The following is a 26,889-nucleotide window of genomic DNA, read 5'->3' on the forward strand; positions in this document are numbered from 1 at the left end:
ATCTTTCACCCGACATGCTTTTTCTATGCTGTAGGCCTGTTTTACATTCAGCAATTAAACAGAACGAGCATGTTTCTTTCTACGAATAGGCTATTAAGCCTCGTATAAAACATGATCAAAATACATTTCCTATAGCTTCCCTGTTATTCCACGAGAAGAGGAAAGGCCTATTGCGGAGAGGCTTCCTTAGACTATAGCCTGTTGGCACGGGAACAGCGAGGCTAGTTCCCCGGGTGCCGAAGACGTGGATGTAGATTAAGACAGCATCCCACATCCCTCTGATTCTGAGGGGGGGGTTCAATGCGAAAGACACATTTCAGTTGAAGGCATTCAGTTGGACAACTGACTAGGTATCCCCCTTTCCAACTGACCAGGTTTCCCCCTTTCCAACTGACCAGGTTTCCCCCTTTCCAACTGACCAGGTTTCCCCCTTTCCAACTGACCAGGTTTCCCCCTTTCCAACTGACCAGGTATCCCCCTTTCCAACTGACCAGGTATCCCCCTTTCCAACTGACCAGGTTTCCCCCTTTCCAACTGACCAGGTTTCCCCCTTTCCAACTGACCAGGTTTCCCCCTTTCCAACTGACCAGGTTTCCCCCTTTCCAACTGACCAGGTTTCCCCCTTTCCAACTGACCAGGTTTCCCCCTTTTCCCTTTAGTGATGTGTAGCCGAAGTAAGAAGCTAAATATTAGCTAGATATTAACCTGTCACAATGCAAGAAAAACCAGTTAACAGATGATGAAATGTCAGATCTGTAGTGCGGTCCTCTGCGCTGTGTGGTCCCCGGGCGTACAAAGCTCCACTATTGGTTAAACCCAGTGTGGTCCCCGGGTGTACAAAGCTCCACTATTGGTTAAACCCAGTATGGTCCGCGGGTGTACAAAGCTCCACTACTGGTTAAACCCAGTGTGGTCCCCGGGCGTACAAAGCTCCACTACTGGTTAAACCCAGTGTGGTCCCCGGGCGTACAAAGCTCCACTATTGGTTAAACCCAGTGTGGTCCCCGGGCGTACAAAGCTCCACTATTGGTTAAACCCAGTGTGGTCCCCGGGCGTACAAAGCTCCACTATTGGTTAAACCCAGTGTGGTCCCCGGGCGTACAAAGCTCCACTATTGGTTAAACCCAGTGTGGTCCCCGGGCGTACAAAGCTCCACTATTGGTTAAACCCAGTGTGGTCCCCGGGCGTACAAAGCTCCACTATTGGTTAAACCCAGTGTGGTCCCCGGGCGTACAAAGCTCCACTATTGGTTATACCCAGTGTGGTCCCAGGGCGTACAAAGCTCCCCTATTGGTTAAACCCAGTGTGGTCCCCGGGCGTACAAAGCTCCCCTATTGGTTAAACCCAGTGTGGTCCCCGGGCGTACAAAGCTCCACTACTGGTTAAACCCAGTGTGGTCCCTGGGCGTACAAAGCTCCACTATTGGTTAAACCCAGTGTGGTCCCCGGGCGTACAAAGCTCCACTACTGGTTAAACCCACGGTGATCCCCGGGCGTACAAAGCTCCACTATTGGTTAAACCCAGTGTGGTCCCCGGGCGTACAAAGCTCCCCTATTGGTTAAACCCAGTGTGGTCCCCGGGCGTAAAAAGCTCCACTATTGGTTAAACCCAGTGTGGTCCCCGGGCGTACAAAGCTCCACTATTGGTTAAACCCAGTGTGGTCCCTGGGCGTACAAAGCTCCACTATTGGTTAAACCCAGGCCTATGTTCTTAGACCATGTAATTCTGGTCACGCAACCATTCAGATCAGTCTGGGTCCGTTCTCACTAGGCCTGGTCACGCAACCATTCGGATCAGTCTGGGTCCGTTCTCACTAGGCCTGGTCACGCAACCATTCGGATCAGTCTGGGTCCGCTCTCACTAGGCCTGGTCGCGCAACCATTCGGATCAGTCTGGGTCCGTTCTCACTAGGCCTGGTCACGCAACCATTCGGATCAGTCTGGGTCCGTTCTCACTAGGCCTGGTCGCGCAACCATTCGGATCAGTCTGGGTCCGTTCTCACTAGGCCTGGTCACGCAACCATTCGGATCAGTCGTGGTCCGTTCTCACTAGGCCTGGTCACGCAACCATTCGGATCAGTCTGCGTCCGTTCTGCTCTCCCCAGGCTGAGTGGTCTCCCTCCCAGGCCAAGGGGTTCAAGGTAGCTCCACTATGTGCTCTCCCCAGACTGAGTGGTCTCCCTCCCAGGCCAAGGGGTTCAAGGTAGCTCCACTATGTGCTCTCCCCAGACTGAGTGGTCTCCCTCCCAGGCCAAGGGGTTCAAGGTAGCTCCACTATGTGCTCTCCCCAGACTGAGTGGTCTCCCTCCCAGGCCAAGGGGTTCAAGGTAGCTCCACTATGTGCTCTCCCCATGCTGAATGGTCTCTCTCCCAGGCCACGGGGTTCAAGGTAGCTCCACTATGTGCTCTCCCCAGACTGAGTGGTCTCCCTCCCAGGCCAAGGGGTTCAAGGTAGCTCCACTATGTGCTCTCCCCAGACTGAGTGGTCTCCCTCCCAGGCCAAGGGGTTCAAGGTAGCTCCACTATGTGCTCTCCCCATGCTGAATGGTCTCTCTTCCAGGCCACGGGGTTCAAGGTAGCTCCACTATGTGCTCTCCCCATGCTGAATGGTCTCTCTCCCAGGCCACGGGGTTCAAGGTAGCTCCACTATGTGCTCTCCCCAGACTGAGTGGTCACCCTCCCAAGCCCCAGATTCAAGGTCCAAAAACGACCATATTTTAGGGCCAACAAAATGTATCCTACCCAGGCTACAACAACACAATGTACTGAAGAATGTTAGAATCATTTTCAAGCGAGAACAAAACTCTAGGCTGGAAACGGCAGTGAATATCCCATGTCATTAGAATAAGTCTGGTGAGTTGAACGCATATTCATTTAGAAATAAGTGCATCTAGATCGGACCTAACCAATCGGATCGGTTATGGGGTTTTTCTCAGCAGTTTAGCCTAAAAAAGGTCCAGGCACATCAGCAGGACAATAACATGGTGTTATCAGCTAACAGAAACATGCTAATGCAGGGATTTATAGAGTCGCATATTCATTAAAACAATTAGCATGGAGGAAGTGGTATCCGTTGTTTCCACGTTTGGCTTCCGTGTTTTAAAAGCGTTAGAAAATGAGGTGGATTGAACAGGTAAGTCAGTCTCACCTCAACCTCTGACAGCTTCCTGGCCACCTCGATCTTCTCCTGTAGGACCCTCCTCAGGGACTCTTTGGCAGTAATCTCATAGTTGAATTTGTCTTCCTGCAGAGTTACCAGCTCGTTACGCATCCCATCCTCTGTTTGGTTCTGAAGAGAAAGAGAGGGAGAGAGAAATAGAGCGAGAGAGAGAAAGACGTCCCAAGTTTCATCATTGCGCTTGATGGTTTTTGCGACTGCACTTGAATAAACTTTCCTCAACACTTTTTTGGTTACTACATGATTCCATATGTGTTATTTCATAGTTTTGATGTCTTCACTATTATTCTACAATGTAGAAAAAATTTAAAATAAAGAAAAACCGATGAATGAGTAGGTGTGGCTACATTTTTGACAGGTACAATTTAAAATCAATTTCAGGTAAGGCTGTAACGTAACAAAATGTGTAGAATTCAAGGGGTCTGAATACTTTCCAAATGCACTGCACACACTGTACATACATACATACATACATACTGAACAAAAATATTAAAGCGACAATTTCAACGATATTACTGATTTAGTTCATATAAAGAAATCAGTCAATTCATTAGGCCTTAATCTATGGATTGGCCCTGGAAGGCTTGTGTAATGATCATGCTGTTTAATCAGCTTCTTGATAATCCATTCACCTGACAGGTGTGGCATATCTTGGCAAAGGAGAAAGGCTCAATAACAGGGATGTAAACACATTTGGGGCAAAAACTTGAGAGAAATACATTTTGGTGCATCTGAAGAAGAAAAAAATCGGGGATTTTTTTATTTCAGCTCATGAAACATCGGACCAAAACTTTACATGTTGCGTTTATATTTTTGTTCAATATATATTGTCTTGGTCAGACTTATTTTAAAATGTTCTTACTTCAGAGAAGGTATTTATAATTGAAATGTTCTTACTTTAGAGTAGGACTGCAGCTGGTTGCCCATCACCTCTAGTCTGGTGAGAAGCCGGTCCTCATCTATCAGAGCCTAGCAGAGAGAGAGACAGGTCAGTACACCATAACCATCATAACCAGACATAACCTTAAACACCATAACCATAACCAGACATAACCTTAATCACCATAACCATCATACATAACCAGACATAACCTTAAACACCATAACCATCATACATAACCAGACATAACCTTAAACACCATAACCATCATACATAACCAGACATAACCTTAAACACCATAACCATCATACATAACCAGACATAACCTTAAACACCATAACCATCATACATAACCTTAAACATCATAACCATCATACATAACCAGACATAACCTTAAACACCATAACCATCATACATAACCAGACATAACCTTAAACACCATAACCATCATACATAACCAGACATAACCTTAAACACCATAACCATCATACATAACCAGACATAACCTTAAACACCATAACCATCATACATAACCAGACATAACCTTAAACATCATAACCATCATACATAACCAGACATAACCTTAAACACCATAACCATCATACATAACCAGACATAACCTTAAACACCATAACCATCATACATAACCAGACATAACCTTAAACACCATAACCATCATACATAACCTTAAACACCATAACCATCATACATAACCAGACATAACCTTAAACACCATAACCATCATACATAACCAGACATAACCTTAAACACCATAACCATCATACATAACCAGACATAACCTTAAACACCATAACCATCATACATAACCTTAAACACCATAACCAGACATACATAACCAGACATAACCTTAAACACCATAACCAGACATACATAACCAGACATAACCTTAAACACCATAACCATCATACATAACCAGACATAACCTTAAACACCATAACCATCATACATAACCAGACATAACCTTAAACACCATAACCATCATACATAACCAGACATAACCTTAAACACCATAACCATCATACATAACCAGACATAACCTTAAACACCATAACCATCATACATAACCAGACATAACCTTAAACACCATAACCATCATACATAACCATAGATAACCTTAAACACCATAACCAGACATACATAACCAGACATAACCTTAAACACCATAACCATAACCATACATAACCTTACACAACCATAACCATACATACATAACCAGACATAACCATAACAACATAACCAGACATAACCATAAACACCATAACCAGACATAACCATAACACCATAACCAGACATAACCAGACATAACCATAACACCATAACCAGACATAACCAGACATAACCATAACACCATAACCAGACATAACCAGACATAACCATAACACCATAACCATAACCACCATAACACAATAACCATAAACACCATAACACCAGAAGTACATAGAGAAGGCAAATAGAACAAGTAGTCAGACAGGAGGGGGCTTGTTTCTAATGTTGATGTTTTGACTCCATCTGAAATACATAACAACATGACCACCATAACACCATAACCATAACCATAACACCATAACCAGACATAACCATAAACACCATAACCATAACCAGACATAACCAACATACATAGCAACATGACTGAATTCTTTATCCAGTTTACCTCCCAGTTTGGAAAAATGTGTTGTGGTATTGTGTAGAAAGATATGACTTCACAATTAAAATGGCTGAACATTGAATTCAGTGTGTTGTTTTAGACATTGTCTAGGCCGATACGTAAGAGAACGTAGAGCCTTTAACCGGTCTCCTTTTGAGATTAAAGGCCCAGTGCAGTCAAAGATGTGATTCCCCAGTATTTTACATTCAATACGTGGCCAAAAGTATGTGGACAGCTGCTCGTCGAACATCTCATTCCAAAATCATGGCCATTACTATTTAGTTGGTCCCTCTTTGCTGCTATAACAGCCTCCACTCTTCTGGGAAGGCTTTCTACTAGATGTTGGAACATTGCTGCTATAACAGCCTCCACTCTTCTGGGAAGGCTTTCCACTAGATGTTGGAACATTGCTGCTATAACAGCCTCCACTCTTCTGGGAAGGCTTTCCACCAGATGTTGGAACATTGCTGCTATAACAGCCTCCACTCTTCTGGGAAGGCTTTCCACTAGATGTTGGAACATTGCTGCTATAACAGCCTCCACTCTTCTGGGAAGGCGTTCCACTAGATGTTGGAACATTGCTGCTATAACAGCCTCCACTCTTCTGGGAAGGCTTTCCACTAGATGTTGGAACATTGCTGCTATAACAGCCTCCACTCTTCTGGGAAGGCTTTCCACTAGATGTTGGAACATTGCTGCTATAACAGCCTCCACTCTTCTGGGAAGGCTTTCCACTAGATGTTGGAACATTGCTGCTATAACAGCCTCCACTCTTCTGGGAAGGCTTTCCACTAGATGTTGGAACATTGCTGCTATAACAGCCTCCACTCTTCTGGGAAGGCGTTCCACTAGATGTTGGAACATTGCTGCTATAACAGCCTCCACTCTTCTGGGAAGGCTTTCCACTAGATGTTGGAACATTGCTGCTATAACAGCCTCCACTCTTCTGGGAAGGCTTTCCACTAGATGTTGGAACATTGATGCTATAACAGCCTCCACTCTTCTGGGAAGGCTTTCCACTAGATGTTGGAACATTGCTGCTATAACAGCCTCCACTCTTCTGGGAAGGCTTTCCACTAGATGTTGGAACATTGCTGCTATAACAGCCTCCACTCTTCTGGGAAGGCTTTCCACTAGATGTTGGAACATTGCTGCTATAACAGCCTCCACTCTTCTGGGAAGGCGTTCCACTAGATGTTGGAACATTGCTGCTATAACAGCCTCCACTCTTCTGGGAAGGCTTTCCACTAGATGTTGGAACATTGCTGTATAACAGCCTCCACTCTTCTGGGAAGGCTTTCCACTAGATGTTGGAACATTGCTGTATAACAGCCTCCACTCTTCTGGGAAGGCTTTCCACTAGATGTTGGAACATTGCTGCTATAACAGCCTCCACTCTTCTGGGAAGGCTTTCCACTAGATGTTGGAACATTGCTGCTATAACAGCCTCCACTCTTCTGGGAAGGCTTTCCCCTAGATGTTGGAACATTGCTGTATAACAGCCTCCACTCTTCTGGGAAGGCTTTCCACTAGATGTTGGAACATTGCTGCGGGGACTTGCTTCCATTCAGCCACAAGAGCATTAGTGAGGTCAGGCACTGATGTTGGGCGATTAGACCTGGCTCGCAGTTGGCGTTCAAATTCATCCCAAAGGTGTTAGATGGGGTTGAGGTCAAGGCTCTGTGCAGGTCAGTCAAGTTCTTCCACACCGATCTCGACAAACCATTTCTGTATGGACCTCGCTTTGTGCACGGGGGCATTGTCATGCTGAAACAGGAAAGGGCCTTCCCCAAACTGATGTCACAAAGTTGGGAGCACAGAATCGTCTAGAATGTCATTGTAATCTGTAACGTTCAGATTTCCCTAAACTGAAGTAAGGAGGATAGAATTATGGTTAGATTTGCCAAATGAGAGCGAGGGAGAGATTTGCACGCGTCTCTGTGTGTGGAGTAAAGGTGTTCTCTAATTTTTTCCCCTCTGGTGCACATTTAACATGCTGACAGAAATTTGGTATAACTGATTTGAGTTCCCCTGCATTAAAGTCCCCGGCCACTAGGAGCGCCGCCTCTGGATGAGCGTTTTCCTGTTTGCTTATGGCCGTATACAGCTCATTGATTGCGGTCTTAATGCCAGCCTGTGACTGTAGTGGTATGTAAACAGCTACGATAAATACAGATGGAAACTCTCTAGGTAGGTAGTGTGGTCTACAGCTTATCATGAGATACTCTACCTCAGACGAGCAAAACCTTGAGACTTCCTTAGATATCGTGCACCAGCAGTTCTTTACAAAAATGCATAGGCCCCCGCCCCTTCTCTTACCAGAAGCTGCTGTTCTGTCCTGTCGATAGAGTGTATAACCTGCCAGCTGTATGTTATTCAGCAACAAATCGGTGAAACATAAGATATTACAGTTAATGTCCTGTTGGTAGAATATACGTGCTTTCAGTTCGTCCCATTTGATTTCTAGGGATTGAACGTTAGCTAGCAGAACTCGTTGTCTTATCCTCACAAGGCATCCTGATCTCATTCCGCAAAACCTACGTTTCCTTTTCCAGCGAATCACGGAGATCTGGGCCTGGTGTCCGTAGTATATACCTTGCATCCGACTCATCTAAGAACAACTCCTCGTCCAGAGGTGAGTAATCCCAGTTCTGATGTCCAGAAGCTCTTTTTCGGTCATAAGTGACGGTAGCAGCAACATTATGTATGATTTAGCCGCGTCAGAAAACAATTAGGATAAGAATATGTAGACGTGTAAGAAAAAAAAGAATTTCTACTCATCGTTACCATTTCCATTACATGGGACGTACAATTTCACGCAAATCATGCTCTCCTCTGTGTAAGGAAATGCAACTGCGTTTTACAAAGCAGTGAAAGGTCAGTTGTGGTGTAGATTCATTAGCTGTGAAGGCTGGTTACGACAGGTTACAACACGGGGCTGGTTACAACACGGGGCTGGTTACAACACGGGGCTGGTTACAACACGGGGCTGGTTACAACACGGGGCTGGTTACAACACGGGGCTGGTTACAACACGGGGCTGGTTACAACACGGGGCTGGTCACAACACGGGGCTGGTTACAACACGGGGCTGGTCACAACACGGGGCTGGTCACAACACGGGGCTGGTCACAACACGGGGCTGGTCACAACACGGGGCTGGTCACAACACGGGGCTGGTCACAACACGGGGCTGGTCACAACACGGGGCTGGTCACAACACGGGGCTGGTCACAACACGGGGCTGGTCACAACGTGGGGCTGGTCACAACACGGGGCTGGTCACAACACGGGGCTGGTTACAACACGGGGCTGGTCACAACACGAGGCTGGTCACAACACGGGGCTGGTTACAACACGGGGCTGGTTACAACACGGGGCTGGTTACAACACGGGGCTGGTTACAACACGGGGCTGGTTACAACACGGGGCTGGTTACAACACGGGGCTGGTCACAACACGGGGCTGGTCACAACACGGGGCTGGTCACAACACGGGGCTGGTCACAACACGGGGCTGGTCACAACACGGGGCTGGTTACAACACGGGGCTGGTTACAACACAGGGCTGGTTACAACACAGGGCTGGTTACAACACAGGGCTGGTTACAACACAGGGCTGGTTACAACACGGGGCTTTAGTATCAGGGTCTGGTGGTACTGCTAACTACTCAGGACCACATATCGGCACTGGAAGCAGTGGTTACATCGTTTTCCGCCAACTTCCTGTGTTCCGCCAACTTCCTGTGTTCCGCCAACATCCCTCTAATCTATTAGTTCATTCATCTCACCATTTTAACTTATATCTGTCAATAAAAATAAAATAAAAAATCTGTACCTGCCAGCTGCTCTCTGAAGCCTCCTGTGTGGTGGCCAGGAGGGTTAGGGTGGTAGTGTATAGTAACTACCTGCCAGCTGCTCTCTGAAGCCTCCTGTGTGGTGGCCAGGAGGGTTAGGGCGGTATAGTAACTACCTGCCAGCTGCTCTCTGAAGCCTCCTGTGTGGTGGCCAGGAGGGTTAGGGTGGTAGTGTATAGTAACTACCTGCCAGCTGCTCTCTGAAGCCTCCTGTGTGGTGGCCAGGAGGGTTAGGGCGGTAGTGTATAGTAACTACCTGCCAGCTGCTCTCTGAAGCCTCCTGTGTGGTGGCCAGGAGGGTTAGGGTGGTAGTGTATAGTAACTACCTGCCAGCTGCTCTCTGAAGCCTCCTGTGTGGTGGCCAGGCGGGTTAGGGTGGTAGTGTATAGTAACTACCTGCCAGCTGCTCTCTGAAGCCTCCTGTGTGGTGGCCAGTAGGGTTAGGGTGGTAGTGTATAGTAACTACCTGCCAGCTGCTCTCTGAAGCCTCCTGTGTGGTGGCCAGTAGGGTTAGGGTGGTAGTGTATAGTAACTACCTGCCAGCTGCTCTCTGAAGCCTCCTGTGTGGTGGCCAGGAGGCACTGCAGCGTTGCCAACTTCTGTTCCAACATCTGCTCCCTGTGTAGGGCCTCCTGGCAGGGGAGAGAGAGCGAGAGGAGAGGAAGGGAGAGCGAAGAGAGAGAGATGGGAAGAGAGAGATAGAGAGAGAGGGGACGGGCCAAGGGGGGTGGAGGGGAGAGCGGGCCAAGGGGAGAGCGGGGCGAGAGGGCGGAGGGGAGAGCGGGGCGAGAGGGCGGAGGGGAGAGAGAGAGGGGACGGGCCGAGAGTAGAGAGGGGACGGGCCAAGGGGGGCGGAGGGGAGAGCGGGCCAAGGGGAGAGCGAAGAGAGAGAGAGATGGGAAGAGAGAGATAGAGAGAGAGGGGACGGGCCGAGGGTAGAGGGGGGACGGGCCAAGGGGGGCGGAGGGGAGAGCGGGCCAAGGGGAGAGCGGGGCGAGAGGGCGGAGGGGAGAGGGGGGCGAGAGGGCGGAGGGGAGAGAGGGGCGAGAGGGGGGCGAAAGGGCGGAGGGGAGAGCGGGGCGAGAGGGCGGAGGGGAGAGCGGGGCGAGAGGGGACGGGCCGAGGGTAGAGAGGGGACGAGCCAAGGGGGGCGGAGGGGAGAGCGGGGCGAGAGGGGACGGGCCGAGGGTAGAGAGGGGACAGGCCAAGGGGGGCGGAGGGGAGAGAGAGAGAGAAGGGAGAGCGGGCCGAGGGAGGCGGAGGGGAGAGCGGGCCGAGGGAGGCGGAGGGGAGAGCGGGCCGAGGGGGGCGGAGGGGAGAGCGGGCCGAGGGGGGCGGAGGGGAGAGCGGGCCGAGGGGGGCGGAGGGGAGAGCGGGCCGAGGGGAGCGGAGGGGAGAGCGGGGCGAGGGAAGAGCGGGCCGAGGGGGGCAGAGGGGAGAGCGGAGAGGGAGGGTTAGGGGTATTTGCAAGAGATAAGGAGTAATCAGGAAGTCCTATTTTATGACATTAACACCAGATTACATATTTCGCCTGTCATGCCGTGTGGTTACGGAAAAATGGTTACAGTCGGTAAAATAATACGTAGGGTCCAGTCAGTATAATAATACGTAGGATCCAGTCAGTATAATAATACGTAGGGGATCCAGTCAGTATAATAATACGTAGGGGATCCAGTCAGTATAATAATACGTAGGGGGTCCAGTCAGTATAATAATACGTAGGGGTTCCAGTCAGTATAATAATACGTAGGGTCCAGTCAGTATAATAATACGTAGGGGGTCCAGTCAGTATAATAATACGTAGGGGGCCCAGTCAGTATAATAATACGTAGGGGGTCCAGTCAGTATAATAATACGTAGGATCCAGTCAGTATAATAATACGTAGGGGGTCCAGTCAGTATAATAATACGTAGGGGGTCCAGTCAGTATAATAATACGTAGGGTCCAGTCAGTATAATAATACGTAGGGGATCCAGTCAGTATAATAATACGTAGGGGGTCCAGTCAGTATAACAATACGTAGGGTCCAGTCAGTATAATAATACGTAGGGGATCCAGTCAATATAATAATACGTAGGGGATCCAGTCAGTATAATAATACGTAGGGTCCAGTCAGTATAATAATACGTAGGGTCCAGTCAGTATAATAATACGTATCGGGTCCAGTCAGTATAATAATACGTATCGGGTCCAGTCAGTATAATAATACGTAGGGGGTCCAGTCAGTATAATAATACGTAGGGGGTCCAGTCAGTATAATAATACGTAGGGGGTCCAGTCAGTATAATAATACGTAGGGTCCAGTCAGTATAATAATACGTAGGGGGTCCAGTCAGTATAATAATACGTAGGGTCCAGTCAGTATAATAATACGTAGGGTCCAGTCAGTATAATAATACGTAGGGGGTCCAGTCAGTATAATAATACGTAGGGGGTCCAGTCAGTATAATAATACGTAGGGGGTCCAGTCAGTATAATAATACGTAGGGGATCCAGTCAGTATAATAATACGTAGGGGGTCCAGTCAGTATAATAATACGTAGGGTCCAGTCAGTATAATAATACGTAGGGTCCAGTCAGTATAATAATACGTAGGGGGTCCAGTCAGTATAATAATACGTAGGGTCCAGTCAGTATAATAATACGTAGGGTCCAGTCAGTATAATAATACGTAGGGTCCAGTCAGTATAATAATACGTAGGGGGTCCAGTCAGTATAATAATACGTAGGGGGTCCAGTCAGTATAATAATACGTAGGGGGTCCAGTCAGTATAATAATACGTAGGGGGTCCAGTCAGTATAATAATACGTAGGGGGTCCAGTCAGTATAATAATACGTAGGGGGTCCAGTCAGTATAATAATACGTAGGGGGTCCAGTCAGTATAATAATACGTAGGGGGTCCAGTCAGTATAATAATACGTAGGGTCCAGTCAGTATAATAATACGTAGGGTCCAGTCAGTATAATAATACGTAGGGTCCAGTCAGTATAATAATACGTAGGGTCCAGTCAGTATAATAATACGTAGGGTCCAGTCAGTATAATAATACGTAGGGTCCAGTCAGTATAATAATACGTAGGGTCAAGTCAGTATAATAATACGTAGGGGGTCCAGTCAGTATAATAATACGTAGGGGTTCCAGTCAGTATAATAATACGTAGGGGGTCCAGTCAGTATAATAATACGTAGGGGGTCCAGTCAGTATAATAATACGTAGGGGGTCCAGTCAGTATAATAATACGTAGGGTCCAGTCAGTATAATAATACGTAGGGTCCAGTCAGTATAATAATACGTAGGGTCCAGTCAGTATAATAATACGTAGGGTCCAGTCAGTATAATAATACGTAGGGTCCAGTCAGTATAATAATACGTAGGGTCCAGTCAGTATAATAATACGTAGGGTCCAGTCAGTATAATAATACGTAGGGGGTCCAGTCAGTATAATAATACGTAGGGGATCCAGTCAGTATAATAATACGTAGGGGCTCCAGTCAGTATAATAATACGTAGGGGATCCAGTCAGTATAATAATACGTAGGGGGTCCAGTCAGTATAATAATACGTAGGGGTTCCAGTCAGTATAATAATACGTAGGGGGTCCAGTCAGTATAATAATACGTAGGGGATCCAGTCAGTATAATAATACGTAGGGTCCAGTCAGTATAATAATACGTAGGGGGTCCAGTCAGTATAATAATACGTAGGGTCCAGTCAGTATAATAATACGTAGGGTCCAGTCAGTATAATAATACGTAGGGGATCCAGTCAGTATAATAATACGTAGGGGGTCCAGTCAGTATAATAATACGTAGGGTCCAGTCAGTATAATAATACGTAGGGGGTCCAGTCAGTATAATAATACGTAGGGTCCAGTCAGTATAATAATACGTAGGGTCCAGTCAGTATAATAATACGTAGGGTCCAGTCAGTATAATAATACGTAGGGTCCAGTCAGTATAATAATACGTAGGGTCCAGTCAGTATAATAATACGTAGGGTCCAGTCAGTATAATAATACGTAGGGTCCAGTCAGTATAATAATACGTAGGGTCCAGTCAGTATAATAATACGTAGGGTCCAGTCAGTATAATAATACGTAGGGTCCAGTCAGTATAATAATACGTAGGGGGTCCAGTCAGTATAATAATACGTAGGGGGTCCAGTCAGTATAATAATACGTAGGGTCCAGTCAGTATAATAATACGTAGGGTCCAGTCAGTATAATAATACGTAGGGTCCAGTCAGTATAATAATACGTAGGGTCCAGTCAGTATAATAATACGTAGGGGGTCCAGTCAGTATAATAATACGTAGGGTCCAGTCAGTATAATAATACGTAGGGTCCAGTCAGTATAATAATACGTAGGGTCCAGTCAGTATAATAATACGTAGGGGGTCCAGTCAGTATAATAATACGTAGGGTCCAGTCAGTATAATAATACGTAGGGTCCAGTCAGTATAATAATACGTAGGGGGTCCAGTCAGTATAATAATACGTAGGGGGTCCAGTCAGTATAATAATACGTAGGGGGTCCAGTCAGTATAATAATACGTAGGGTCCAGTCAGTATAATAATACGTAGGGTCCAGTCAGTATAATAATACGTAGGGTCCAGTCAGTATAATAATACGTAGGGTCCAGTCAGTATAATAATACGTAGGGTCCAGTCAGTATAATAATACGTAGGGTCCAGTCAGTATAATAATACGTAGGGGGTCCAGTCAGTATAATAATACGTAGGGGGTCCAGTCAGTATAATAATACGTAGGGGTTCCAGTCAGTATAATAATACGTAGGGGGTCCAGTCAGTATAATAATACGTAGGGTCCAGTCAGTATAATAATACGTAGGGTCCAGTCAGTATAATAATACGTAGGGTCCAGTCAGTATAATAATACGTAGGGTCCAGTCAGTATAATAATACGTAGGGTCCAGTCAGTATAATAATACGTAGGGGGTCCAGTCGGTATAATAATACGTAGGGGGTCCAGTCGGTATAATAATACGTAGGGTCCAGTCAGTATAATAATACGTAGGGTCCAGTCAGTATAATAATACGTAGGGTCCAGTCAGTATAATAATACGTAGGGGGGCCAGTCAGTATAATAATACGTAGGGTCCAGTCAGTATAATAATACGTAGGGTCCAGTCAGTATAATAATACGTAGGGTCCAGTCAGTATAATAATACGTAGGGTCCAGTCAGTATAATAATACGTAGGGTCCAGTCAGTATAATAATACGTAGGGGGTCCAGTCAGTATAATAATACGTAGGGTCCAGTCAGTATAATAATACGTAGGGTCCAGTCAGTATAATAATACGTAGGGTCCAGTCAGTATAATAATACGTAGGGTCCAGTCAGTATAATAATACGTAGGGTCCAGTCAGTATAATAATACGTAGGGGTCCAGTCAGTATAATAATACGTAGGGTCCAGTCAGTATAATAATACGTAGGGTCCAGTCAGTATAATAATACGTAGGGTCCAGTCAGTATAATAATACGTAGGGTCCAGTCAGTATAATAATACGTAGGGTCCAGTCAGTATAATAATACGTAGGGGGTCCAGTCAGTATAATAATACGTAGGGGGTCCAGTCAGTATAATAATACGTAGGGGGTCCAGTCAGTATAATAATACGTAGGGGTCCAGTCAGTATAATAATACGTAGGGTCCAGTCAGTATAATAATACGTAGGGTCCAGTCAGTATAATAATACGTAGGGTCCAGTCAGTATAATAATACGTAGGGTCCAGTCAGTATAATAATACGTAGGGTCCAGTCAGTATAATAATACGTAGGGGGTCCAGTCAGTATAATAATACGTAGGGTCCAGTCAGTATAATAATACGTAGGGTCCAGTCAGTATAATAATACGTAGGGTCCAGTCAGTATAATAATACGTAGGGTCCAGTCAGTATAATAATACGTAGGGGGTCCAGTCAGTATAATAATACGTAGGGTCCAGTCAGTATAATAATACGTAGGGGTCCAGTCAGTATAATAATACGTAGGGTCCAGTCAGTATAATAATACGTAGGGTCCAGTCAGTATAATAATACGTAGGGTCCAGTCAGTATAATAATACGTAGGGGGTCCAGTCAGTATAATAATACGTAGGGTCCAGTCAGTATAATAATACGTAGGGTCCAGTCAGTATAATAATACGTAGGGTCCAGTCAGTATAATAATACGTAGGGGTCCAGTCAGTATAATAATACGTAGGGTCCAGTCAGTATAATAATACGTAGGGTCCAGTCAGTATAATAATACGTAGGGGGTCCAGTCAGTATAATAATACGTAGGGGGTCCAGTCAGTATAATAATACGTAGGGGGTCCAGTCAGTATAATAATACGTAGGGTCCAGTCAGTATAATAATACGTAGGGTCCAGTCAGTATAATAATACGTAGGGTCCAGTCAGTATAATAATACGTAGGGTCCAGTCAGTATAATAATACGTAGGGTCCAGTCAGTATAATAATACGTAGGGTCCAGTCAGTATAATAATACGTAGGGGGTCCAGTCAGTATAATAATACGTAGGGGGTCCAGTCAGTATAATAATACGTAGGGGTCCAGTCAGTATAATAATACGTAGGGGTCCAGTCAGTATAATAATACGTAGGGTCCAGTCAGTATAATAATACGTAGGGTCCAGTCAGTATAATAATACGTAGGGTCCAGTCAGTATAATAATACGTAGGGTCCAGTCAGTATAATAATACGTAGGGGGTCCAGTCAGTATAATAATACGTAGGGGTCCAGTCAGTATAATAATACGTAGGGGTCCAGTCAGTATAATAATACGTAGGGTCCAGTCAGTATAATAATACGTAGGGTCCAGTCAGTATAATAATACGTAGGGTCCAGTCAGTATAATAATACGTAGGGTCCAGTCAGTATAATAATACGTAGGGTCCAGTCAGTATAATAATACGTAGGGTCCAGTCAGTATAATAATACGTAGGGGGTCCAGTCAGTATAATAATACGTAGGGGTCCAGTCAGTATAATAATACGTAGGGGTCCAGTCAGTATAATAATACGTAGGGGTCCAGTCAGTATAATAATACGTAGGGGTCCAGTCAGTATAATAATACGTAGGGGTCCAGTCAGTATAATAATACGTAGGGTCCAGTCAGTATAATAATACGTAGGGGTCCAGTCAGTATAATAATACGTAGGGTCCAGTCAGTATAATAATACGTAGGGGGTCCAGTCAGTATAATAATACGTAGGGTCCAGTCAGTATAATAATACGTAGGGTCCAGTCAGTATAATAATACGTAGGGGATCCAGTCAGTATAATAATACGTAGGGGGTCCAGTCAGTATAATAATACGTAGGGTCCAGTCAGTATAATAATACGTAGGGGGGCCAGTCAGTATAATAATACGTAGGGTCCAGTCAGTATAATAATACGTAGGGTCCAGTCAGTATAATAATACGTAGGGTCCAGTCAGTATAATAATACGTAGGGTCCAGTCAGTATAATAATACGTAGGGTCCAGTCAGTATAATAATACGTAGGGGGTCCAGTCAGTATAATAATACGTAGGGGTCCAGTCAGTATAATAATACGTAGGGTCCAGTCAGTATAATAATACGTAGGGTCCAGTCAGTATAATAATACGTAGGGTCCAGTCAGTATAATAATACGTAGGGTCCAGTCAGTATAATAATACGTAGGGTCCAGTCAGTATAATAATACGTAGGGGTCCAGTCAGTATAATAATACGTAGGGGGTCCAGTCAGTATAATAATACGTAGGGTCCAGTCAGTATAATAATACGTAGGGTCCAGTCAGTATAATAATACGTAGGGTCCAGTCAGTATAATAATACGTAGGGTCCAGTCAGTATAATAATACGTAGGGTCCAGTCAGTATAATAATACGTAGGGTCCAGTCAGTATAATAATACGTAGGGGGTCCAGTCAGTATAATAATACGTAGGGGGTCCAGTCAGTATAATAATACGTAGGGGTCCAGTCAGTATAATAATACGTAGGGGTCCAGTCAGTATAATAATACGTAGGGTCCAGTCAGTATAATAATACGTAGGGTCCAGTCAGTATAATAATACGTAGGGTCCAGTCAGTATAATAATACGTAGGGTCCAGTCAGTATAATAATACGTAGGGTCCAGTCAGTATAATAATACGTAGGGGGTCCAGTCAGTATAATAATACGTAGGGTCCAGTCAGTATAATAATACGTAGGGTCCAGTCAGTATAATAATACGTAGGGTCCAGTCAGTATAATAATACGTAGGGTCCAGTCAGTATAATAATACGTAGGGTCCAGTCAGTATAATAATACGTAGGGGTCCAGTCAGTATAATAATACGTAGGGTCCAGTCAGTATAATAATACGTAGGGGGTCCAGTCAGTATAATAATACGTAGGGTCCAGTCAGTATAATAATACGTAGGGTCCAGTCAGTATAATAATACGTAGGGTCCAGTCAGTATAATAATACGTAGGGGTCCAGTCAGTATAATAATACGTAGGGTCCAGTCAGTATAATAATACGTAGGGTCCAGTCAGTATAATAATACGTAGGGGTCCAGTCAGTATAATAATACGTAGGGTCCAGTCAGTATAATAATACGTAGGGTCCAGTCAGTATAATAATACGTAGGGGTCCAGTCAGTATAATAATACGTAGGGGGTCCAGTCAGTATAATAATACGTAGGGGGTCCAGTCAGTATAATAATACGTAGGGTCCAGTCAGTATAATAATACGTAGGGTCCAGTCAGTATAATAATACGTAGGGTCCAGTCAGTATAATAATACGTAGGGTCCAGTCAGTATAATAATACGTAGGGTCCAGTCAGTATAATAATACGTAGGGTCCAGTCAGTATAATAATACGTAGGGGGTCCAGTCAGTATAATAATACGTAGGGGTCCAGTCAGTATAATAATACGTAGGGGTCCAGTCAGTATAATAATACGTAGGGGTCCAGTCAGTATAATAATACGTAGGGTCCAGTCAGTATAATAATACGTAGGGTCCAGTCAGTATAATAATACGTAGGGGTTCCAGTCAGTATAATAATACGTAGGGTCCAGTCAGTATAATAATACGTAGGGGGTCCAGTCAGTATAATAATACGTAGGGTCCAGTCAGTATAATAATACGTAGGGGGTCCAGTCAGTATAATAATACGTAGGGTCCAGTCAGTATAATAATACGTAGGGTCCAGTCAGTATAATAATACGTAGGGGATCCAGTCAGTATAATAATACGTAGGGGGTCCAGTCAGTATAATAATACGTAGGGTCCAGTCAGTATAATAATACGTAGGGGGTCCAGTCAGTATAATAATACGTAGGGTCCAGTCAGTATAATAATACGTAGGGTCCAGTCAGTATAATAATACGTAGGGTCCAGTCAGTATAATAATACGTAGGGTCCAGTCAGTATAATAATACGTAGGGTCCAGTCAGTATAATAATACGTAGGGGGTCCAGTCAGTATAATAATACGTAGGGGTCCAGTCAGTATAATAATACGTAGGGGGTCCAGTCAGTATAATAATACGTAGGGTCCAGTCAGTATAATAATACGTAGGGTCCAGTCAGTATAATAATACGTAGGGTCCAGTCAGTATAATAATACGTAGGGTCCAGTCAGTATAATAATACGTAGGGTCCAGTCAGTATAATAATACGTAGGGTCCAGTCAGTATAATAATACGTAGGGTCCAGTCAGTATAATAATACGTAGGGGGTCCAGTCAGTATAATAATACGTAGGGTCCAGTCAGTATAATAATACGTAGGGGTCCAGTCAGTATAATAATACGTAGGGGTCCAGTCAGTATAATAATACGTAGGGGGTCCAGTCAGTATAATAATACGTAGGGTCCAGTCAGTATAATAATACGTAGGGGGTCCAGTCAGTATAATAATACGTAGGGTCCAGTCAGTATAATAATACGTAGGGGGTCCAGTCAGTATAATAATACGTAGGGTCCAGTCAGTATAATAATACGTAGGGTCCAGTCAGTATAATAATACGTAGGGGATCCAGTCAGTATAATAATACGTAGGGGTCCAGTCAGTATAATAATACGTAGGGTCCAGTCAGTATAATAATACGTAGGGGGTCCAGTCAGTATAATAATACGTAGGGTCCAGTCAGTATAATAATACGTAGGGTCCAGTCAGTATAATAATACGTAGGGTCCAGTCAGTATAATAATACGTAGGGTCCAGTCAGTATAATAATACGTAGGGTCCAGTCAGTATAATAATACGTAGGGGGTCCAGTCAGTATAATAATACGTAGGGGGTCCAGTCAGTATAATAATACGTAGGGTCCAGTCAGTATAATAATACGTAGGGTCCAGTCAGTATAATAATACGTAGGGTCCAGTCAGTATAATAATACGTAGGGTCCAGTCAGTATAATAATACGTAGGGTCCAGTCAGTATAATAATACGTAGGGGTACCAGTCAGTATAATAATACGTAGGGGGTCCAGTCAGTATAATAATACGTAGGGTCCAGTCAGTATAATAATACGTAGGGTCCAGTCAGTATAATAATACGTAGGGTCCAGTCAGTATAATAATACGTAGGGTCCAGTCAGTATAATAATACGTAGGGTCCAGTCAGTATAATAATACGTAGGGTCCAGTCAGTATAATAATACGTAGGGGGTCCAGTCAGTATAATAATACGTAGGGGGTCCAGTCAGTATAATAATACGTAGGGGTCCAGTCAGTATAATAATACGTAGGGGGTCCAGTCAGTATAATAATACGTAGGGTCCAGTCAGTATAATAATACGTAGGGTCCAGTCAGTATAATAATACGTAGGGTCCAGTCAGTATAATAATACGTAGGGTCCAGTCAGTATAATAATACGTAGGGTCCAGTCAGTATAATAATACGTAGGGTCCAGTCAGTATAATAATACGTAGGGGTCCAGTCAGTATAATAATACGTAGGGTCCAGTCAGTATAATAATACGTAGGGTCCAGTCAGTATAATAATACGTAGGGTCCAGTCAGTATAATAATACGTAGGGTCCAGTCAGTATAATAATACGTAGGGTCCAGTCAGTATAATAATACGTAGGGGTCCAGTCAGTATAATAATACGTAGGGTCCAGTCAGTATAATAATACGTAGGGGTCCAGTCAGTATAATAATACGTAGGGGGTCCAGTCAGTATAATAATACGTAGGGTCCAGTCAGTATAATAATACGTAGGGTCCAGTCAGTATAATAATACGTAGGGTCCAGTCAGTATAATAATACGTAGGGGGTCCAGTCAGTATAATAATACGTAGGGTCCAGTCAGTATAATAATACGTAGGGTCCAGTCAGTATAATAATACGTAGGGGGTCCAGTCAGTATAATAATACGTAGGGTCCAGTCAGTATAATAATACGTAGGGTCCAGTCAGTATAATAATACGTAGGGGTCCAGTCAGTATAATAATACGTAGGGGGTCCAGTCAGTATAATAATACGTAGGGGGTCCAGTCAGTATAATAATACGTAGGGTCCAGTCAGTATAATAATACGTAGGGTCCAGTCAGTATAATAATACGTAGGGTCCAGTCAGTATAATAATACGTAGGGTCCAGTCAGTATAATAATACGTAGGGTCCAGTCAGTATAATAATACGTAGGGTCCAGTCAGTATAATAATACGTAGGGGGTCCAGTCAGTATAATAATACGTAGGGGGTCCAGTCAGTATAATAATACGTAGGGGGTCCAGTCAGTATAATAATACGTAGGGGGTCCAGTCAGTATAATAATACGTAGGGTCCAGTCAGTATAATAATACGTAGGGTCCAGTCAGTATAATAATACGTAGGGGTTCCAGTCAGTATAATAATACGTAGGGTCCAGTCAGTATAATAATACGTAGGGGGTCCAGTCAGTATAATAATACGTAGGGTCCAGTCAGTATAATAATACGTAGGGGGTCCAGTCAGTATAATAATACGTAGGGTCCAGTCAGTATAATAATACGTAGGGTCCAGTCAGTATAATAATACGTAGGGGATCCAGTCAGTATAATAATACGTAGGGGGTCCAGTCAGTATAATAATACGTAGGGTCCAGTCAGTATAATAATACGTAGGGGGTCCAGTCAGTATAATAATACGTAGGGTCCAGTCAGTATAATAATACGTAGGGTCCAGTCAGTATAATAATACGTAGGGTCCAGTCAGTATAATAATACGTAGGGTCCAGTCAGTATAATAATACGTAGGGTCCAGTCAGTATAATAATACGTAGGGGGTCCAGTCAGTATAATAATACGTAGGGGGTCCAGTCAGTATAATAATACGTAGGGTCCAGTCAGTATAATAATACGTAGGGTCCAGTCAGTATAATAATACGTAGGGTCCAGTCAGTATAATAATACGTAGGGTCCAGTCAGTATAATAATACGTAGGGTCCAGTCAGTATAATAATACGTAGGGGAACCAGTCGGTATAATAATACGTAGGGGGTCCAGTCGGTATAATAATACGTAGGGTCCAGTCAGTATAATAATACGTAGGGTCCAGTCAGTATAATAATACGTAGGGTCCAGTCAGTATAATAATACGTAGGGTCCAGTCAGTATAATAATACGTAGGGTCCAGTCAGTATAATAATACGTAGGGTCCAGTCAGTATAATAATACGTAGGGGGTCCAGTCAGTATAATAATACGTAGGGGGTAGTCAGTATAATAATACGTAGGGGGTCCAGTCAGTATAATAATACGTAGGGGGTCCAGTCAGTATAATAATACGTAGGGTCCAGTCAGTATAATAATACGTAGGGTCCAGTCAGTATAATAATACGTAGGGTCCAGTCAGTATAATAATACGTAGGGTCCAGTCAGTATAATAATACGTAGGGTCCAGTCAGTATAATAATACGTAGGGGGTCCAGTCAGTATAATAATACGTAGGGTCCAGTCAGTATAATAATACGTAGGGTCCAGTCAGTATAATAATACGTAGGGTCCAGTCAGTATAATAATACGTAGGGTCCAGTCAGTATAATAATACGTAGGGTCCAGTCAGTATAATAATACGTAGGGGGTCCAGTCAGTATAATAATACGTAGGGTCCAGTCAGTATAATAATACGTAGGGGGTCCAGTCAGTATAATAATACGTAGGGTCCAGTCAGTATAATAATACGTAGGGTCCAGTCAGTATAATAATACGTAGGGTCCAGTCAGTATAATAATACGTAGGGGGTCCAGTCAGTATAATAATACGTAGGGTCCAGTCAGTATAATAATACGTAGGGTCCAGTCAGTATAATAATACGTAGGGGGTCCAGTCAGTATAATAATACGTAGGGTCCAGTCAGTATAATAATACGTAGGATCCAGTCAGTATAATAATACGTAGGGGGTCCAGTCAGTATAATAATACGTAGGGGGTCCAGTCGGTATAATAATACGTAGGGGGTCCAGTCGGTATAATAATACGTAGGGTCCAGTCAGTATAATAATACGTAGGGTCCAGTCAGTATAATAATACGTAGGGTCCAGTCAGTATAATAATACGTAGGGTCCAGTCAGTATAATAATACGTAGGGTCCAGTCAGTATAATAATACGTAGGGTCCAGTCAGTATAATAATACGTAGGGGGTCCAGTCAGTATAATAATACGTAGGGGGTAGTCAGTATAATAATACGTAGGGGGTCCAGTCAGTATAATAATACGTAGGGGGTCCAGTCAGTATAATAATACGTAGGGTCCAGTCAGTATAATAATACGTAGGGTCCAGTCAGTATAATAATACGTAGGGTCCAGTCAGTATAATAATACGTAGGATCCAGTCAGTATAATAATACGTAGGGGGTCCAGTCGGTATAATAATACGTAGGGGGCCCAGTCGGTATAATAATACGTAGGGGATCCAGTCGGTATAATAATACGTAGGGTCCAGTCAGTATAATAATACGTAGGGTCCAGTCAGTATAATAATACGTAGGGTCCAGTCAGTATAATAATACGTAGGGTCCAGTCAGTATAATAATACGTAGGGTCCAGTCAGTATAATAATACGTAGGGTCCAGTCAGTATAATAATACGTAGGGTCCAGTCAGTATAATAATACGTAGGGGGTCCAGTCAGTATAATAATACGTAGGGGGTAGTCAGTATAATAATACGTAGGGGGTCCAGTCAGTATAATAATACGTAGGGTCCAGTCAGTATAATAATACGTAGGGTCCAGTCAGTATAATAATACGTAGGGTCCAGTCAGTATAATAATACGTAGGGTCCAGTCAGTATAATAATACGTAGGATCCAGTCAGTATAATAATACGTAGGGTCCAGTCAGTATAATAATACGTAGGGGGTCCAGTCGGTATAATAATACGTAGGGGGTCCAGTCGGTATAATAATACGTAGGGTCCAGTCAGTATAATAATACGTAGGGTCCAGTCAGTATAATAATACGTAGGGTCCAGTCAGTATAATAATACGTAGGGTCCAGTCAGTATAATAATACGTAGGGTCCAGTCAGTATAATAATACGTAGGGTCCAGTCAGTATAATAATACGTAGGGGGTCCAGTCAGTATAATAATACGTAGGGGGTAGTCAGTATAATAATACGTAGGGGGTCCAGTCAGTATAATAATACGTAGGGGGTCCAGTCAGTATAATAATACGTAGGGTCCAGTCAGTATAATAATACGTAGGGTCCAGTCAGTATAATAATACGTAGGGTCCAGTCAGTATAATAATACGTAGGGTCCAGTCAGTATAATAATACGTAGGGTCCAGTCAGTATAATAATACGTAGGGGGCCAGTCAGTATAATAATACGTAGGGTCCAGTCAGTATAATAATACGTAGGGTCCAGTCAGTATAATAATACGTAGGGTCCAGTCAGTATAATAATACGTAGGGTCCAGTCAGTATAATAATACGTAGGGTCCAGTCAGTATAATAATAGGTAGGGGGTCCAGTCAGTATAATAATACGTAGGGTCCAGTCAGTATAATAATACGTAGGGGGTCCAGTCAGTATAATAATACGTAGGGTCCAGTCAGTATAATAATACGTAGGATCCAGTCAGTATAATAATACGTAGGGTCCAGTCAGTATAATAATACGTAGGGGGTCCAGTCAGTATAATAATACGTAGGGTCCAGTCAGTATAATAATACGTAGGGTCCAGTCAGTATAATAATACGTAGGGGGTCCAGTCAGTATAATAATACGTAGGGTCCAGTCAGTATAATAATACGTAGGATCCAGTCAGTATAATAATACGTAGGGGGTCCAGTCAGTATAATAATACGTAGGGGGTCCAGTCGGTATAATAATACGTAGGGTCCAGTCAGTATAATAATACGTAGGGTCCAGTCAGTATAATAATACGTAGGGTCCAGTCAGTATAATAATACGTAGGGTCCAGTCAGTATAATAATACGTAGGGTCCAGTCAGTATAATAATACGTAGGGGGTCCAGTCAGTATAATAATACGTAGGGGGTCCAGTCAGTATAATAATACGTAGGGGGTCCAGTCAGTATAATAATACGTAGGGGGTAGTCAGTATAATAATACGTAGGGGGTCCAGTCAGTATAATAATACGTAGGGGGTCCAGTCAGTATAATAATACGTAGGGTCCAGTCAGTATAATAATACGTAGGGTCCAGTCAGTATAATAATACGTAGGGTCCAGTCAGTATAATAATACGTAGGATCCAGTCAGTATAATAATACGTAGGGGGTCCAGTCAGTATAATAATACGTAGGGGGTCCAGTCGGTATAATAATACGTAGGGGGTCCAGTCGGTATAATAATACGTAGGGTCCAGTCAGTATAATAATACGTAGGGTCCAGTCAGTATAATAATACGTAGGGTCCAGTCAGTATAATAATACGTAGGGTCCAGTCAGTATAATAATACGTAGGGTCCAGTCAGTATAATAATACGTAGGGTCCAGTCAGTATAATAATACGTAGGGGGTCCAGTCAGTATAATAATACGTAGGGGGTCCAGTCAGTATAATAATACGTAGGGGGTCCAGTCAGTATAATAATACGTAGGGGGTCCAGTCAGTATAATAATACGTAGGGTCCAGTCAGTATAATAATACGTAGGGTCCAGTCAGTATAATAATACGTAGGGTCCAGTCAGTATAATAATACGTAGGGTCCAGTCAGTATAATAATACGTAGGGTCCAGTCAGCATAAGACAGAGCTGATCACAAGAACAAACAGTTCAAATCTTCCAAAAAGTAAAGTAGACATAAAGAGCACAGTGCCGTGCAGTAGCAGTGTGTGGCCAGTAGGTGTCACTGTTGTTCCTTACATACCTGCAGATACTGGGAGAGCTGGAAGAGTTCCTGAGAGTACATAATGGGAGTGTTGGCCGCAACCTGCAGGAGGAGAAGACACACACGCCAGGACATCAGGTTAGACAGGAACACTGGGTCTGTGCACACACTGAACACCTTATCAGGCAGCCGACTACCTAGGCTCATCAACTGGAAAGGGCAGCGAGATCACGACATGCTCACAACCTACTCAGAGTGAAATAATACCAAGTGAAATTTGATTTATTATGATAAATAAGTAGGGTCTGACTAGCTGGATCACTGTTCCAGCCAATATGTGCCTTGATGTGTGTATAGAGCAGGGCAGTATACCGTGTGTGTATAGAGCAGGGCAGTATACCGTGTGTGTATAGAGCAGGGCAGTATACCGTGTGTGTATAGAACAGGGCAGTATACCGTGTATGTATAGAGCAGGGCATTATACCGTGTATGTATAGAACAGGGCATTATACCGTGTATGTATAGAGCAGGGCATTATACCGTGTGTGTATAGAGCAGGGCAGTATACCGTGTATGTATAGAGCAGGGCAGTATACCGTGTATGTATAGAACAGGTTTGGGCAGTATACCTGGGTATTTGGAAATAGCCACAGGATGGTTTTTCAATACTGTCAAAACAATTTCTTTGAATTTTGTGCAACACGTTAGGAGATTAGACTGCATTCTTCATTTCACCTGTCAAATCTTTCATTAAGAAACTCAGCGGTAGTCCGCAGTCATGTGGTGCTTGTTTACAAGGACACAATGACGAGAGAATGGAGACTTGTATTTATTATGGATCCCCATTAGTTCCTGCCAAGGCAGCAGCTACTCTTCCTGGGGTTTATTATGGATCCCCATTAGTTCCTGCCAAGGCAGCAGCTACTCTTCCTGGGGTTTATTATGGATCCCCATTAGTTCCTGCCAAGACAGCAGCTACTCTTCCTGGGGTTTATTATGGATCCCCATTAGTTCCTGCCAAG

The 26,889-nt window shown here is 43.8% G+C and overlaps 1 protein-coding gene across 5 annotated transcripts in view; it reads right to left on the reverse strand.

Annotated features, from left to right (window-relative positions):
* The window catches only part of LOC129851348 (sarcolemmal membrane-associated protein-like), a 199,886-nt gene that overhangs the window by 131,692 nt on the left and 41,305 nt on the right, over positions 1-26,889 (reverse strand). For all 5 annotated transcript variants that reach the window (XM_055917818.1, XM_055917817.1, XM_055917821.1 and 2 more), the window contains 4 exons: positions 25,907-25,969; positions 10,116-10,211; positions 4,075-4,146; positions 3,148-3,288 (listed from right to left, as the gene is read on the reverse strand). In XM_055917818.1, coding sequence (XP_055773793.1) covers positions 3,148-3,288; positions 4,075-4,146; positions 10,116-10,211; positions 25,907-25,969 — 372 coding nt within the window. The remainder of the gene's footprint in view (positions 1-3,147; positions 3,289-4,074; positions 4,147-10,115; positions 10,212-25,906; positions 25,970-26,889) is intronic.

The sequence above is a fragment of the Salvelinus fontinalis genome, chromosome 3 (genome assembly GCF_029448725.1).
Source record: "Salvelinus fontinalis isolate EN_2023a chromosome 3, ASM2944872v1, whole genome shotgun sequence".
NCBI lineage: Eukaryota > Metazoa > Chordata > Actinopteri > Salmoniformes > Salmonidae > Salvelinus > Salvelinus fontinalis.